This window comes from Ostrinia nubilalis, chromosome 2 (genome assembly GCF_963855985.1).
Source record: "Ostrinia nubilalis chromosome 2, ilOstNubi1.1, whole genome shotgun sequence".
Classification (NCBI taxonomy): Eukaryota; Metazoa; Arthropoda; class Insecta; order Lepidoptera; family Crambidae; genus Ostrinia; species Ostrinia nubilalis.
The window spans coordinates 444655-462214 of NC_087089.1; the positions used below are offsets into that span (position 1 = coordinate 444655).

A 17560-nucleotide genomic window follows, 5' to 3' on the forward strand; every position below is an offset into this window, starting at 1 on the left:
AGTTATTGAACCGCACATTATCATAATATCGCTCTGATATTGAAATATCTGTAATGTTTCCAATCGGAAACCCGTTTCAACCTCCAATCCAGCGTTAAATCAACTTACGTTTCTCAAATTACCTTTTCGATAAGCCCGTGATGCAACGCCATGCCTAATGCCTCAGATAAAAGCAAATTATTGTTAGCACAAGGCTGATTTGACTATTATTACATGGCATATTAATTCAATGGGTCGCCATGAACGCGAATCAGTTTCGCATGATAATACTCGTAATGTCGATTAACATTAATCCGATGTGTACCTACTCAACCGCATGTTTCATTTCGCCACGCATTTCATATTACATTTTGCATTATAGAGGACTCGTGCAACTCATCATCGAACATAGGTACTTCAGCTTACATTAACCCGCTCCACGGTGTGGCTTCCGTCTTCCGAAGAAGTAGTAACCGTAACGGTACCTTGAGGTCGTTAGGGATCACTACTGCTAGTGAATTACCATTATTACCAGCTGACATTTATTTTGATAACCGTGAAGAATAACGAAAAACTTTCGCTGTGGTGTTTTATGTTATTTGAGACGGCATCAAATATTATATTACCGACTATTATTGTCCATGCTCTGAATGTTACTTTTCAGATGTTTTAGTCAACGTAAAAGTATCGATTACTACTTCTTCGAGAAATTGGAATACCTTAATGGATACGATCTCTAATTGACGCATCCAGTTTGTGTTCTAGACACCGTCCATTAGCCGTAGAATAGAACCCGCCCACTAATTACTGCATTCTAGCAAAGTATTTTGTTTTACCATACACGCCCATTGTTCTAAGCCAGTGTTTATACAACTAACCATTATGTTTCCGAAGGGTCACTGCTAGTCACCTCACTTCTAAGTAGGCCATGTGATGATATCTTCACTTTCATCATGTACCTACGATGTTTGTTGTAGATGACACAGCTGTTGTTTCAATAAATTGACACGAGCTATAACAAATTCACTGCCTCACATGTGAGACTAATAAGAATTATTCGTGCTTGATCATCCTTTGTTCTAGCGAGTATTTACTATAAACGTTTATGGCGAAAACTTGTAGTACCTACTCAGATACTATTCAAGTTCCTTTTGCTATTGCACGTGCCCATTTTTATTGCGAATAAATTGTCACCTTCATGACATTTGCGCATTTATGACCATGTGTATAGTTTAATGTTTTAAATATGCTAAACAGCATTTCTAGCGTGGTTCCCGGTTGATTCAAGATGGTCTATCTATACTCTATTATAATGTAAACACCAAGTTTGTTATAAAGAAGAAAGATATTACAGTGGGCTTGTTTTCCAGGTGGTGAGCTATTCTCCCAGCGCTTCGAGCGGTACACGCTGCACGTCACCGCTTTATACGAGCAGGTGGTCGTGTCGTGGGCGCTGCCGACGCAGGCCACGCGCGAGGTGGGCCTGGCCAAGGAGACGCTGGACAACCGCTGGCACTGGGTGGCGCTGCGCTACCGGCCCGTGCCGCCCGCGCTGTTGTTGGAGGTGGATCACGACACTCAGGTGAGCCCTGCAGCCAGGCCGCTGCCACGCGCGAGGTCACGCGTCACAACCGCTGGCACTGGGTGGCGCTGCGCTACCGGCCCGTGCCGCCCGCGCTTTTGTTGGAGGTGGATCACGACACTCAGGTGAGCCCTGCTGAAGCGTCAACAAGCAGTCAGGCATCTGCTACGAGACCAGCTTGTTAAGGATGCCCCTTGCCCTTTTGATTTCTACAACGCCTGTTAGCTTGCCTCATTGTTACAAGTCCCTTAGAAAAACGTCTTGCGCTTTTAGGTTCTTCTTTAACTGAGACGGGTGTAGTTTACTTTGTAGGCGAAGGCCCGAAGCTGTCAGAAATGAACGAAATTTCTATGTTTTTAAATTCATGAAAAGCTGATCGGAGTTCAGTCGTATTTGTATTTGATAGTTTTTATTCAGCACGCGAACGGGTTTCGACTTAATTAGGTAGTTGTGTTATGAACGATGTTATAATGGATTTATTTTTTAATTTGAAATATAAAGTAAAAACACAATATGAATATTTAGGAACTCTATTGAATCACTGTTACGTATTAAACTTAAATTGTTTATTTATTTATTTATTTATTTATTTATTGTTACGTAAGCTTTGTATAATAATTTTATAAATTAAGTTTTGCTCAATAAAAGAGAATTAATGATTTTCAACAACAAAATTATCGATTTTATTACACATAATTGAATCGAATCAAGATGTAACAAACAGATTTATACGTAATTTCTACTTTCACTTCAGCTGCCTGTGAATTTTGATGAGATAGTTCAATCAACTGCAGAAGTCTGTTGTTATGAGACATCTTTCGATCTCAGATAACTGTACAATAAAACCAGGGATATAACCGTGGATCCCGTTTTACCCTTAGGATTAGATTTTTCCAAATCCCGTCGTAGTAAGCACCTTCGTTCTAAAAAGAATCCCCATGTTGAGAAAATTTGAGACTCCTAGCACTTGTAGTTTCTGGGATTTCGTGATGAGTGAGTGAGTCGGTCAGTGACCTTTCGCTTTTATAAATATAGATAAAGCTGACGAGTTTGTTCGTCTGTTAGTTGCTTGAACGCGCTAATCTCAAGAACTACTGGTCCAGCCAGGGCCGCGCCGACCGCCGCCAGCGCCTGTGTGCGGAACCTATGAAGCGCCTCTTTTCTAATGAATCGTCATAAAAAAACGAATTTAAATTTTTAACGAATATTTTAATTGTTAATTTTGACTAAAATAAATGTTCTCCAGTTTTACAGTACTTAGATAATATTATCATAAGTGTATTATAATTGGAAACCACTTAGGAATTAGGATACTAAATAGGTAAATCCCGTTCGTTCTGCTTGCCAATTACTACGAAAAGGAAAACTCGAACTAAATTTTTACATACTTAATACAAAGAATTGTATATACTTAAATATTAATAACAAAGAAGCTGACTTTTTTCTAATCATAATAATACTAATATGACTATTACGTACCTACCTATGCTATGTTTAAAAAAACAGCAAGTCTAACATTTGCAAGAATATTTTAATCATACTTAAATTATAATACAGGGTTTGGCGGAAGGTTAGACAAACTTCGTGGGTGTATAGGTAAGGTCATTTTAAAAATACAAGTTCGCCCATTTGACCCTAAGTGGTAATTTTTTTTTAATTGATATTTTTGTTTTCATTTAATTTTTTCCCAAATTTGACCTAAAAACTGCTTTTTTTTTCTCGCGTGTTTTCAATCGTTTTTATTATTTTAATATCGAACATGTCTTTAGTCAAGTAAAATACATTTCAGATCCAGATAATGATTGGATAGCTAGTTACGAGCCGCCAAAGTTTAACAAAAGTACAAACCACGATAAAAAATTCAACTTGGAATTCTATTTAAAAAAAAAAATTAAAGTTTTAATCGGGACATCCTAACATGGTGTCCCGATTAAAACTGAGCGGGCGCCCTTTTATCACACTTTTTTCTTTTATTTTATTACTTTTATGTTTTTATGCTGTGTGTTTAATAGTCTTTTATTATTTATAGTTTTATTATTTATAGTTTGTGCTTTTTCTACCTTAGCTTAAAAGCTGGAAAATTTAAGATCAGCTACGGGATATTAATTATTATTATTTTGATTTTTTGTATGGAAAAATTACATTGTTTTGCGTAGGCAAATACTTATCTAATTTGATTGCAATCAATTCAATCATTATCTGGGTTACTTATCTAATTCAATCATTATCTGGATCTGAAATTTATTTTATTTGACTAAAGACATATTCGATATTAATATCAAATAAAAAATGCGGTTGAAAACATGCAAGAAAAAACATTAAAACAGGTTTTAGGTCATATTTTGGAAAAAAAATAATATAAACAAAAACATCAATTAATAAAAAAGTAGGTCACTTAGGGTAAAATGGGCGAACTTGTATTCTTAAAATGACCTTACCTATACACCCACGAAGTTTGTCTAACCTTCCGCCAAACACCCTGTATACTGTGGTTTTGACTTGGCTATCTCTTTCGTTAAAATCCCCGTGGCGGGGAATCCCCGGGACCCCATCCCGCTTGTGTCGCAACGCAACTCGCACGCATCGCATCGGGTTGCGTTCATAAACTCACTCATAGTCATAAACATTTTGTATTACAAACTCGGCGCCTCTATGGTTCAAAATAACTATACTTTATTTGAGGTTCAAAAGAACTGCCGCCGTTTTACGTTGAGCTCGTAAGTAATGTAAACTAAAACCCTAAGCGCTTAGGTTTTATTAATCTAAGCCTAAGCGTAAAAATGAAACCATAAACTTGAATCATAATAAACATATAAATATTGAGAGACTTGTTTAATAAGCATAATATTTGTTTTGTTGTGTACAAGGCTTATGTTGCGCATACTGTACCTACTTACTTATCGATACTCCATTTAAAAAAAAATAGGTGGCAGTAGCGGCGCGGCGCCCCTATTGTCTTGGCGCCTGTGTGCGCCGCACACATCGCACACAGGGGCGGCGCGGCCCTGGGTCCAGCTTGTGTTTTGACATGACCAAAACGTGTGTAGGTGATCTCGAACGTGACGTGGAACCCGGAGCTGCTGTCGCCGGAGGCGCTGGAGGCGGGCGGCGCCGTGCTGCTGGTGGGCAACGTGTTCAGCGGCTGCATCCACGAGGGCCCGCAGCTCGAGTTCCACGCCGCCGCCGCGCAGTTCCGCAACGTGCACTTCGGACACTGCCCGCTCACCACCGACGAGTGTCAGTATACTCATTTTATTTTTGCAAGCAGGCTTTTAAATGGCGCTTTTACACGTCACAGTATTGACTCTACCATTGCTTCGGGACAATAAATGGGCCAGTGCTGAGAAGCAACGCAAGAAACTCAGTCACTATTATTCCTTCTAAATGACGCCCAATGCTGGATAAAGGCATCCCCCAAGGATTTCCACAACGGTCGGTCCTGACCTGCCGGCATCTAGATATTTATTAACCGGGACTTACACCAGATCATCGGCCCACCTAGTGGTCTAGTGGGAGGCCTGCCCACAGTGCAGTGCCCACACTAAGTCTTCCGACTAGTAATAAACACATTACTAATCTGCAATTTATTAGATCTTGCTCGTCAAGAATCCTTGATCTGAGTAGTCTGTCCTATTATCACACATCACTTTTAGTTTCATCAGCAGCCCGCCTAACTACCACGGTACCCGCCCAATTTTGTACCCTTTCACTCATAGGCATATCATTATTTTCCTTCTTTAAATGTACGTGTGAATTATAATCGGTTTTTATTTTGCAGGCAAAGACAGAAAAGATGTTTTAAGAATCCCACCTAAAGACCACTGTTACAATGAACCCTGCTTGCGACACGGAACGTGCATATCACGACATGACCGGTGAGTATTTCTCGTAATTATTCCAATGTGTAATAAATTCCGATGATAAATTGATGATGTGTAGCTTTGCTGGTGTTGTTTCTAGTGGTAGTCTTTCGAGCCGGATCAGTGCATATGCACTCATGTCCCAAGGTTTGACGTGTTCGTATATGATTGCAGGTACGAGTGCCACTGCACAGCGCGCTACACAGGCAACAACTGCGAGGTGGACGCGGGCGACCCGTGCCGCTCGGCGCCGTGCCAGCACGCCGGCCGCTGCCTCGAGACGCCGCGCGGCGACTACACCTGCAGCTGCCCGCCCAACTACCACGGTACCCGCCGCTCTTGTACCCTGTACCCCGCAGGCGTACCTCACAACAACTGCGAGGTGGACGCGGGCGACCCGTGCCGCTCGGCGCCGTGCCAGCACGCCGGCCGCTGCCTCGAGACGCCGCGCGGCGACTACACCTGCAGCTGCCCGCCCAACTACCACGGTACCCGCCGCTCTTGTACCCTGTACCCCGCAGGCGTACCTCACAACAACTGCGAGGTGGACGCGGGCGACCCGTGCCGCTCGGCGCCGTGCCAGCACGCCGGCCGCTGCCTCGAGACGCCGCGCGGCGACTACACCTGCAGCTGCCCGCCCAACTACCACGGTACCCGCCGCTCTTGTACCCTGTACCCCGCAGGCGTACCTCACAACAACTGCGAGGTGGACGCGGGCGACCCGTGCCGCTCGGCGCCGTGCCAGCACGCCGGCCGCTGCCTCGAGACGCCGCGCGGCGACTACACCTGCAGCTGCCCGCCCAACTACCACGGTACCCGCCGCTCTTGTACCCTGTACCCCGCAGGCGTACCTCACAACAACTGCGAGGTGGACGCGGGCGACCCGTGCCGCTCGGCGCCGTGCCAGCACGCCGGCCGCTGCCTCGAGACGCCGCGCGGCGACTACACCTGCAGCTGCCCGCCCAACTACCACGGTACCCGCCGCTCTTGTACCCTGTACCCCGCAGGCGTACCTCACAACAACTGCGAGGTGGACGCGGGCGACCCGTGCCGCTCGGCGCCGTGCCAGCACGCCGGCCGCTGCCTCGAGACGCCGCGCGGCGACTACACCTGCAGCTGCCCGCCCAACTACCACGGTACCCGCCGCTCTTGTACCCTGTACCCCGCAGGCGTACCTCACAACAACTGCGAGGTGGACGCGGGCGACCCGTGCCGCTCGGCGCCGTGCCAGCACGCCGGCCGCTGCCTCGAGACGCCGCGCGGCGACTACACCTGCAGCTGCCCGCCCAACTACCACGGTACCCGCCGCTCTTGTACCCTGTACCCCGCAGGCGTACCTCACAACAACTGCGAGGTGGACGCGGGCGACCCGTGCCGCTCGGCGCCGTGCCAGCACGCCGGCCGCTGCCTCGAGACGCCGCGCGGCGACTACACCTGCAGCTGCCCGCCCAACTACCACGGTACCCGCCGCTCTTGTACCCTGTACCCCGTCACTCATGGAGTAAGGGGAGATAGGGGAGAACAGCAAATTCGGGAAAGCTTTGATACCAGCTCAAAACCCAACTCCTATCGTTCATTCGTTTGTTTCAATGACGTCCACTGCTGGACAAAGGTACCCCAAGGATTTCCAAAACGACCGGTCCTGCGTTGCCCGCATCCAGGTATTTCCCGCGACCTTCACCAGATCGTCGGTCCACCTAGTGGGGGGTCTGTCCACACTACCTCTTCCGGGCCGCGGTCGCCACTCGAGAACTTCAGCTCTAGTGATCATCAGCTCTACGAGTCATGTGTCCCGCCCGCTTCCACTTGATTTAAACTCCTATCACCGGTGTCTATCTGTGAAACTTATTACTGTGTTTGAGTGAGCGTTCTTTGCTCTAAGATGTACTGAATGTATGTGTCTTCCAGGCCAGCACTGTGAACTGGAGGTGTCGCTGGACCCGCTGTGCATGGAGGGCCCGTGCCGCAACAACGGCAGCTGCAGCGTGCCGCCCGGCGCCGCGGACTACGAGTGCGCCTGCCAGGAAGGTACACGCGTTGGATATTAGATACCTTAATATGTTTCTAATAAGCCTCATAAGAGAGGTCCTATGAGGCCATCTATGTATGTCAGAAGCTTTTTAGGCTGTCTAAGGCTTCTCAAGAATTTTAGTGAAGTCATCTTATATTGCCCTTCAAAATCGATGAGAGAGTGGAGTTTTTACTACTCATATACTAGTGTCATATCGTCGTCGTTTCAACCAAATGACGTCCACTGCTGGACAAAGGCCTCCCCAACCAAGGTTTTCCATAATGAACAGTCTTGCGCTGCCCGCATCCAGGCTCTTCCCGCGACCTTTATCAGATCGTCGGTCCACCTAGTAGGAAGCCTGCCCACGCTACGTCTTCCAGCCCGTGGTCGCCTCTCGAGAACTTTCCTGCCCCAACGGCCATCGTCTCTTAGAGCTAGTGTCATATACTCATTGCTGTGACGTCACAGGCTACACAGGCCGTAACTGCGAGATCGACGTGGACGAGTGCGCGAGCGCGGTGGGCGGCACGGGCTGCCTGCACGGCGGCCGCTGCCTCGACGCCGTCAACAACTTCACCTGCGACTGCACCGGCACAGGTGAGCGCATGAGATACTTGTCTCAAGGAAAGAAAGATACATTTATTACAATGGACATCACACAAATACAGGCAATTACATAGACATGACAGTGGCACATGATAATGGAAGAAGAAAAAAAAAACATAAAAGCAAGAGTAACTGAGCAGTGCCACCCATTCACCAACAAGATGCCCACTGCAACGGGACCCCACTCAGCATATCAATGTTTTAATGGTCTAAAAATATTTTGGTACACAGCTGCAGCGGCAGCATTTGGTGAAACCGCGCTAGTGACAAACAACTAACTCAGTTGCGTTAACATTCGATATTAAAGCTGAGTCCGCACTACGGTTTTTTCCCGCAAGCGGTAAATCGCCAAACCGCGAGGCCGCCCAAAACGTATACGTGGGAAAAAGCCGCAATGCGGACGCTTGCATTAGTTTTATTTGGTTATAAAATCACGCGGTTAAAAACCGCGGCGGTTTATTCGTATTGTTGACTCGGCCTAATGTTTCTACATTTCAAAATATTAATCAGTAATTTTGTGTTGTAGGTTACACTGGCGCGCGCTGCGAAGTGAACGTGGACGAATGCGCGGAAGACCGCACGGTGTGCGGGCACGGCGTGTGCTACGACACCTACGGCGGCTTCGTGTGCGCCTGCCAGCCCGGCTATACCGGCGAGCGCTGCCACATCGTGAGTGTCCGGCTTGAAAGATCAAACACTTTACGATACATCAGATTTTTTGTGATATAATTCTGATAGGTGATAGAAATGTAGATAAGGATTTTTTTTAACCTCGTTACCCCGATAGAATCTATCAGAATTCTATCTATTAAAAATGTGAAAAGGCATTTTTTTTTTCAAAGAATCCCGTTAACCTCTCATGGTATGCTTGTGTTACGATTGGGTTCACCACAATAGTCTAGCGGCGGCAGGGATTGAACTCGCGTTCCTTGGATCACGAGTCGACCAGACTTACACTTTTACCGTTCGGCTATTGTTACCACTAAATTGGTAATAGCATTTTTTAAGTAACCTTATGTGGGTCCTGTCTATGAGCGTTGACGTTTATATCAGTTTGCTAAGCGCCATAATGTTTGCAGATGTCAGCGTGCGCATCGGGCCCGTGCGGGCTGGGCGGCGCGTGCGTGGAGGAGAGCGGCGGCCTGGGCTTCCGCTGCGTGTGCGCGCGGGGCTGGGCGCCGCCGCTGTGCACCACGCCGCTCCCGCCGCCCGCGCCCGCCGCCGCCCCCGCCGCGCCCGCCGCCTGCGCTGACGTCACGTGCCCGCCGCGGAGCCACTGCGCGCCCGCGCACGCTGCCGGTGAGTGCTCGCTGCTACACCCCGCACACTATGCGCCGGGCGCCGCCGCTGTGCACCACGCCGCTCCCGCCGCCCGCGCCCGCCGCCGCCCCCGCCGCGCCCGCCGCCTGCGCCGACGTCACGTGCCCGCCGCGGAGCCACTGCGCGCCCGCGCACGCCGCCGGTGAGTGCTCGCTGCTACACCCCGCACACTATGCGCCGGGCGCCGCCGCTGTGCACCACGCCGCTCCCGCCGCCCGCGCCCGCCGCCGCCCCCGCCGCGCCCGCCGCCTGCGCCGACGTCACGTGCCCGCCGCGGAGCCACTGCGCGCCCGCGCACGCTGCCGGTGAGTGCTCGCTGCTACACCCCGCACACTATGCGCCGGGCGCCGCCGCTGTGCACCACGCCGCTCCCGCCGCCCGCGCCCGCCGCCGCCCCCGCCGCGCCCGCCGCCTGCGCCGACGTCACGTGCCCGCCGCGGAGCCACTGCGCGCCCGCGCACGCCGCCGGTGAGTGCTCGCTGCTACACCCCGCACACTATGCGCCGGGCGCCGCCGCTGTGCACCACGCCGCTCCCGCCGCCCGCGCCCGCCGCCGCCCCCGCCGCGCCCGCCGCCTGCGCCGACGTCACGTGCCCGCCGCGGAGCCACTGCGCGCCCGCGCACGCTGCCGGTGAGTGCTCGCTGCTACACCCCGCACACTATGCGCCGGGCGCCGCCGCTGTGCACCACGCCGCTCCCGCCGCCCGCGCCCGCCGCCGCCCCCGCCGCGCCCGCCGCCTGCGCTGACGTCACGTGCCCGCCGCGGAGCCACTGCGCGCCCGCGCACGCCGCCGGTGAGTGCTCGCTGCTACACCCCGCACACTATGCGCCGGGCGCCGCCGCTGTGCACCACGCCGCTCCCGCCGCCCGCGCCCGCCGCCGCCCCCGCCCCCCCCGCCGCCTGCGCTGACGTCACGTGCCCGCCGCGGAGCCACTGCGCGCCCGCGCACGCCGCCGGTGAGTGCTCGCTGCTACACCCCGCACACTATGCGCCGGGCGCCGCCGCTGTGCACCACGCCGCTCCCGCCGCCCGCGCCCGCCGCCGCCCCCGCCGCGCCCGCCGCCTGCGCTGACGTCACGTGCCCGCCGCGGAGCCACTGCGCGCCCGCGCACGCCGCCGGTGAGTGCTCGCTGCTACACCCCGCACACTATGCGCCGGGCGCCGCCGCTGTGCACCACGCCGCTCCCGCCGCCCGCGCCCGCCGCCGCCCCCGCCGCCTGCGCTGACGTCACGTGCCCGCCGCGGAGCCACTGCGCGCCCGCGCACGCTGCCGGTGAGTGCTCGCTGCTACACCCCGCACACTATGCGCCGGGCGCCGCCGCTGTGCACCACGCCGCTCCCGCCGCCCGCGCCCGCCGCCGCCCCCGCCGCGCCCGCCGCCTGCGCTGACGTCACGTGCCCGCCGCGGAGCCACTGCGCGCCCGCGCACGCTGCCGGTGAGTGCTCGCTGCTACACCCCGCACACTATGCGCCGGGCGCCGCCGCTGTGCACCACGCCGCTCCCGCCGCCCGCGCCCGCCGCCTGCGCCAAGTTTGTCGCCATAACAACAATGTTAAGGCCGGGTAACAGAGAAAATGGCGAAAATGAGGTTTTCATTTTTCATTTTTGAGGTACTAAACAGTAAAATAAAAGGCTAAGATTTTTTTTGGGCATAGTTGAGGATATTTTCTAGGGCTATTAACGGATGGAAACACGATTTGATGAAGTTGACTCGATAGAATAAATTCCCAAAGTTACCTCTATTCGTTTTCTAATAATGGTTTTATTTTTAAAATAAGCGATTTGAGATTCTGAATCTTTTACTAAACTAAAGTTCAGAAATAACTTGAGGGCTTTTAACGGATGAAATTTTTATATTGCGTCTTATTTAGTTACTATGTTAAAAAATGTGGAAAAAATCGCCCATGACGGCTTGGACAATCTCAATCAGTCGCGCGGTGGCGCTTACGGAGGACGGACGCGTGCCAGTTTTTTGGCCGTGACAGTTCTCGATTTGTCAATATTTTTGACAATGATGACTTTGATGAGTCACAGTATAATAATACCAGTGTTACTGGAGAAAGCTAAAATTTTTGATAATTAAGAATTCTGAATTTTGTCTACCTATTGAAATTTAAATCGTTGGCATCCTTTTAAAGTAAGACTCTACTCATGATACATTCCTCAAATATGAGACAAAACCAATGAGTTAAAATTACATTTTAATAGTACCTACATACAATCGTCTTCACTCTTTAGAAGAGCACACTGACACAAATAAATAATAAAAAATTAGGTCAGTGGGTCAAATATAGGGGCAGCTGCACGTCACTGAAAGACGATTCTGTTTACTCGGCATCTGGGCTGGAGAACATGAATCCTTGCTTACAGATGCAGTTATGCATGTAAATAGAGTTATAATTGGACACATTTTACATGAAATGTTTAACAGAACTCAGTTAAAAGACACATACATGGAATACCAATAAGGTTGCGGAGGGAAAGCTACCTATTATAAACTAGCGGCCGCCCGCGACTTCGTAGTCTAAAGTCGCGTGGACCTCGTTTTACCCCCGTTAGATATGATGTTTTACCTCATTTTACCCATGTTGATAGATGGCGTTCACGGTTTCCCCCGAATGAATATTTACGAACGTCATACCGTAGTTTGTCCAGTGCTGTAGATTTTAACCAATGACGATAGATGGCGCTTTTAGACACGTCTTATTTTATTTATTTATTGAAATTTATTTGCCACATATCGTCATAATGTTAATCTGGGTTATAAACAATAATACTGTAAAGTTTCAACAAAATCCGTTCAGTAGTTTTTGCGTGAAAGAGTAACAAACATCCAGACATCATGACATCCAGACATCCAAACTTTCGCCTTTATAATATTAGTAGGATATTAAATTTCACAATCCAAACTAATATTTACTATTTAGCATTTACTTACAGTAAATATTATTTTGGATCGTGAAATATTTAAAATAAAAAAAAGAATAAAACAAAATAGGGTTTCAAATTACCTATCTATAATCTAATATTATAAAGAGGTAAAGTTTGTGTGTTTGTATATTTGTTAAATTGTAAGGGGTAATCTCGGGATCTACTGAACTGATATAAAAAATCTTTCACCAATAGAAAGCCACATTATATCTGAGTGTAATAAGTTATATAAAAACCAAAAAATTCCACGCGGGCGAAGCGGCGGGCGGAAATCTAGTTTATTTATAATTATGTAAGAGCATAATTATTAAAGTCGAAGTCAAACATTCTTTATTTGTGTGGACCTATATTAACGAGAGATTACAAGAGATTACAAGGCGTCAAATAATATTTCAAGAAAAAAATTAAAAACTATTATAAAGCTAAATTTTGCTCTCATGGAGCCTTTACCTACTCTGACAAATTAAGACTTAGAGAAGAAACTAATAATAAAACTATTTAACTGTCCTGCAATGAAAAGCTTGATCGGGTACAACACCTCAAGTTATTTCAGAACTTGATTTCATTAAAAGACTCCGAATATCAAATCGCTTAGGTATCTAAAGTCAAACGATTCTGAAATGTCAAGTGGACTAATGAATAACCCATTAAGATAGTAGCGCCCTCCTGTCAATGACATACCTGGAACGATAGAGTTTTGAACAACTAATAAAAATGCTTTGTCCTAAATGACTGACGGATATCGTAGAGACCTGAAAGTTGGAAGGTGTGTTCTTTTTATGACGTAGGCATCTCATAAGAAAAGATTTTCCGAAATGGGGTCATGAAATGAAGGGGGTGAAAAAAGGGGGCAAAGTTTGTATGGGACAAAGTGATTCCTTGGTTCAATATACTTGAAATTTAGTTTAACAATACCTTAATATAATTCATGAAAGACGTGTGGAACGGGTAGAAAGTAATTTTGGCAGTCATTTTCTTCGAAGTTGATATCAATACTACTTAGTGCCTTTGATTTAATTACTTTTTATTTTTACAAGTGTTTGAAAACTCCATTTCAGATTGTGTTCAATGTCAAGTGAAATCTCAAATTGAAATGTCTCAATCTCAATGAGGAGACTCTGTATTTATTCCTAGAATTCCCCAAACACCGTCAAATTACCCTTTCGAATTCAAGACAGTGCAGTTTCCCATCAGTCTGCTTCGTAATGACTATAAACAAAGCTCAAAGTCAAACTCTAGGGACCTCTGCTTAAACTCCCATGAGTGCACAGAGGTACGCAGGTAGATAACCGCGTGTGATGCTTATAGCAATTTTCGATAGGTACAGAACCCCGTACATACGTCATACATATTATAGAAAGAAAACACCCAGACCAATACAAACAAATATGTTTCTGCAATTTTAGTATGATATTTTTATTTATTAATAAACAAAGAGACTGAACAAAATTGATGCGTACCTATACTGATTAATGTTATTAACCACATGCAAAGCTTCGTGAATTGCAACAACTATAATTAAATTTATTATCCAAGCTCTAAATAATCGCTACTAAGAGTAACTTATCATAAAAAGAAATTCCAATCGCTCAAGCTCCCAAGGGCCTACCGATAGGTCGGGTGACGTAATCTTGAAATTCTTTAAGCCGGCGCAGAACTTCCAGAAGGTCGGGCGACGCCACGGCCACTTTGAACAGTGTTTACTTCTGCAGTTATATTTTATATTTATTCGATTCTAGAATATATTCCCAAAAAGTCTGAAAGGTGTTTTAATTTGTATCACTTGGATATGATTTCTATTAGAAAGTATTGTGAGTGTGACGCTTGAAGGGAAGGAAGTCAACCTAACCTAACCAACTGCGTATTTCTATACTGTGTAGCTGGAAATTGTGGCGGGAGCTCTTTGACGCGCTGTTTTCGGCGAAGAATTGCGCGCGCAGATTTTGACAGCGCGAAATACCTACTTTAGAAGAAATACCAAGCCTTAACAGCATTGTTGTGTTCCGGCAGTTAGAGGTAAGATAGCCAGTTGCTCCGTGGTTGAGGATTCCGGGCGAAGCTCGTTTCCACCTTCGGGCTGATCATCACTTACCATCAGGTGAGATACAGGCCAAGAGCTTCCTCGTTGTGTATAAAAAAAAAAGTCAACCTTAAATTACTCACCGAAGAGAAATGGATAATTCTAAAATTTAGCACTTCAAACAGGATTAAAAATGATGAAATTAAAATAACCTCTTATTTGGCAAAATGCATTTATTCATGTTACTTTGGTCTGGTATTAATTCGGTACTATTTTGTTTCAGGCATGCCAACAATGATGACCGGCGTGGTGTTGAAACAAGTCACTTGCGTTTGTGATGTTGGATATTTTGGTAAGAATTTTACCATGTGGTTTCCTATTCCTTGATTTCAATATTAGTTTCATTCAAGACCAGTAAGGTTAATCAACCACGTTTGAACATTTGTTCAAACGTGATTGAAAGAAGGTATCTAATGCACAGGGGGTAAAGCCTGGTCCGTGAGCACGTGAGCGCGCTCGCACACTCACTGCGGGCGCCCGTCGCACAGTCGCGACAGCAACATAATTACGCGCGAGCGATAGGGATGGGTAGCTTGGGGTCATTGGACGGGATTCTACGTGCTCACGGACCAGGCTTTAGATTGTGGCGTGTTTATCAATCACAAACAGGGCCGTCTTTAACCTACTTGGGGCCTGGGGGCGTAGTGTGAATCTACTTCAAACGCATTCGATATCGACTGCGTAAAAAAGTGACATATTATGTATGATGGATTGTACAACGCCCCTAGCGGAAACTTTCAAGAACTAAAATCTTCATATATTTTTTAACGCCGCACGGTGGATCGAAATGGCATTAAAGTGGACATAGGGATTTTTATCGGAAAATCGAATTTTAAAAATTGCCAATCGATAAGTCCTTTGCTCACTCATCACGACATGTCATATCACATTTTTCTCTAAACCTGATACTTTAGCTTAAAAAAAATAATTTGTGTTTTTTTTGTATGAAACGAGACATAAAGTGCTAATTTTCTCCGAAGACCTGCTAGATCGTGACTTGAAACAGCCTAGGTCGGTATAACTGCATTATTTATTAATATTCTAAGCTATTTCCAGCTGCTCCAAACCGCAACTTAGCCTGTTAAACGATTCCGAAAAAAATTAAAATTGACTCTTCTTGTAATTGTATTTTAGTTCTTTTTTTTTAGAAAACGCTTCGATTACGGTACTAGAAAGTGACTTTATCGTTAGGTGACATTAATATCTATTCTCAGAATCTGTTAAACCCTTTCTTTCCTATCAGCACATGACTTTAAAACAACAATGAAGTTACTCATACCTCGTAAATAACGTGTTTTGCGAATAAGCAGATAATGGTCAGGGGTGGGGGTAAAAAACAGATAAGGATTGGTTATTTGTTTTAAATTTAGTTTGGGCTGTGTAACGTCACCAATAACATTCAACTTTAAATGCGGTTTTTAACATGTAATTACAATGGAAGCTATTGTGAATCATATAGATTTGTTCGTAGTCTTAAGAAATACCTTAAAACCTTTGATGGACAGTGAGGAACTTTATAATCACCTTTAGCAGAAAATGGTACATTTATCAGAAGAAAACAGTGTTAAGTTAAAAAAAGTTTGCCGGAATTTTTGTACTAATCTTAATGCACGATGGACAAACTGTCATCTATCTCTTCCCCAATTTTTAAGAAGAAACAGTGATTGCCTTGAATCTCCAATTAACTGGGTCTGGCAACTAGTTTTTTATGAAGACAAAATTGAGGAAAATGTTGGTTCAATTACTGAACCTAGTGAAAAAACAACGTTAAATCATCATCATCATCATATCAGCCATAGGACGTCCACTGCTGAACATAGGCCTCCCCCAATGCTTTCCATGTTAATCGATTGGTAGCGGCCTGCGTCCAGCGCTTCCCTGCCACCCTTACGATGTCGTCGGTCCACCTTGTAGGTGGACGTCCCACGCTGCGTTTTCCGGTACGCGGCCTCCATTCCAGAACCTTTCTGCCCCATCGGCCGTCAGTTCTGCGTACTATGTGCCCTGCCCATTGCCACTTCAGCTTGCTAATCCGTCGGGCTATGTCAGCGACTTTGGTTCGTTTACGGATCTCCTCATTTCTGATTCGATCTCGCAAAGAAACACCAAGCATAGCCCTCTCCATAGCACGCTGTGCAACTTTGAGCTTCTGTATAAGGCCTATAGTGAGAGGCCACGTTTCCGAGCCATAAGTTATCACTGGTAACACACATTGGTTATACACTCTAGTCTTCAGGCATTGAGGTAATTTGGACGAAAAGATGTTGCGTAGTTTCCCGAACGCTGCCCAGCCGAGTTGGATTCGACGATTGACCTCCTTCTCGAAATTGGACCTACCTAGCTGAATCGTTTGTCCGAGGTAGACATACTTGTCGACAATCTCGAGAATTGAGTTCCCAACTGAAACTGGGTAGGGCGTAACATGGACATTCGACATAAGCTTCGTTTTGTCCATGTTCATCCTCAGGCCTACCTGTTGGGAAACTCGATTAAGGTCTTCGAGTATTGTGCCAAGATCTTCCAACGATTCTGCCATGACCACAATATCGTCGGCAAACCGAAGGTGAGTGATGTACTCGCCATTAATGTTTATGCCGAATCCTTTCCATTCCAGGAGTTTGAAAGCGTCTTCCAATGCAGCGGTGAACAGTTTCGGAGATATAACATCTCCCTGCCTAACGCCTCGCTGCAGTGGAATCGCCCTCGTGCTCTGCTCCTGTACTCGGACCGACATGGTGGCGTTTTTGTGTTGCGAAAAAACAACGTTAAATATAGATGCTATTACAGAAAACATGCCAACTTCTACACTACATGCTTCGACTACTTCCTTTATCCCGAGGAAACCGTTACATAAATTAACTCAGAAACAGAAAAAAAGATGAATTACACGTTACATAAATTAACTCAGAAACAGAACATTTTCCTCAATTTTGTCTATATCAAAAACTAGTAGCCAGACCCAGTTAATTGGAGATTCAAGCCAATCACTGTTTCTTCTTAAAAATTGAGGAAGAGATAGATGACAGTTTTTGTCCATCATCAAGAAGAATAATGGTGTAAAAATCACTTTGATTTTTGGGTATTTCACGTTCTTTGAATTTGTGAAATGTAAAATGTCTTATTTCTTATTGTAAAATGCTTAAATCTAAGAATTTTCTCAACTAACTATTTGCCTAAGGACCTATGCTA

At 46.7% G+C, this 17560-nt stretch overlaps 1 protein-coding gene across 1 annotated transcript in view; it reads left to right on the top strand.

Moving 5' to 3' along the window:
• LOC135077901 (protein crumbs) overlaps positions 1–17560 on the top strand; it is a 78666-nt gene that overhangs the window by 12871 nt on the left and 48235 nt on the right. The window contains exons 3-11 of the mRNA XM_063972437.1: positions 1350–1561; positions 4609–4798; positions 5340–5436; positions 5596–6881; positions 7330–7449; positions 7901–8029; positions 8565–8707; positions 9118–9337; positions 14595–14663. Coding sequence (XP_063828507.1) covers positions 1350–1561; positions 4609–4798; positions 5340–5436; positions 5596–6881; positions 7330–7449; positions 7901–8029; positions 8565–8707; positions 9118–9337; positions 14595–14663 — 2466 coding nt within the window. The remainder of the gene's footprint in view (positions 1–1349; positions 1562–4608; positions 4799–5339; positions 5437–5595; positions 6882–7329; positions 7450–7900; positions 8030–8564; positions 8708–9117; positions 9338–14594; positions 14664–17560) is intronic.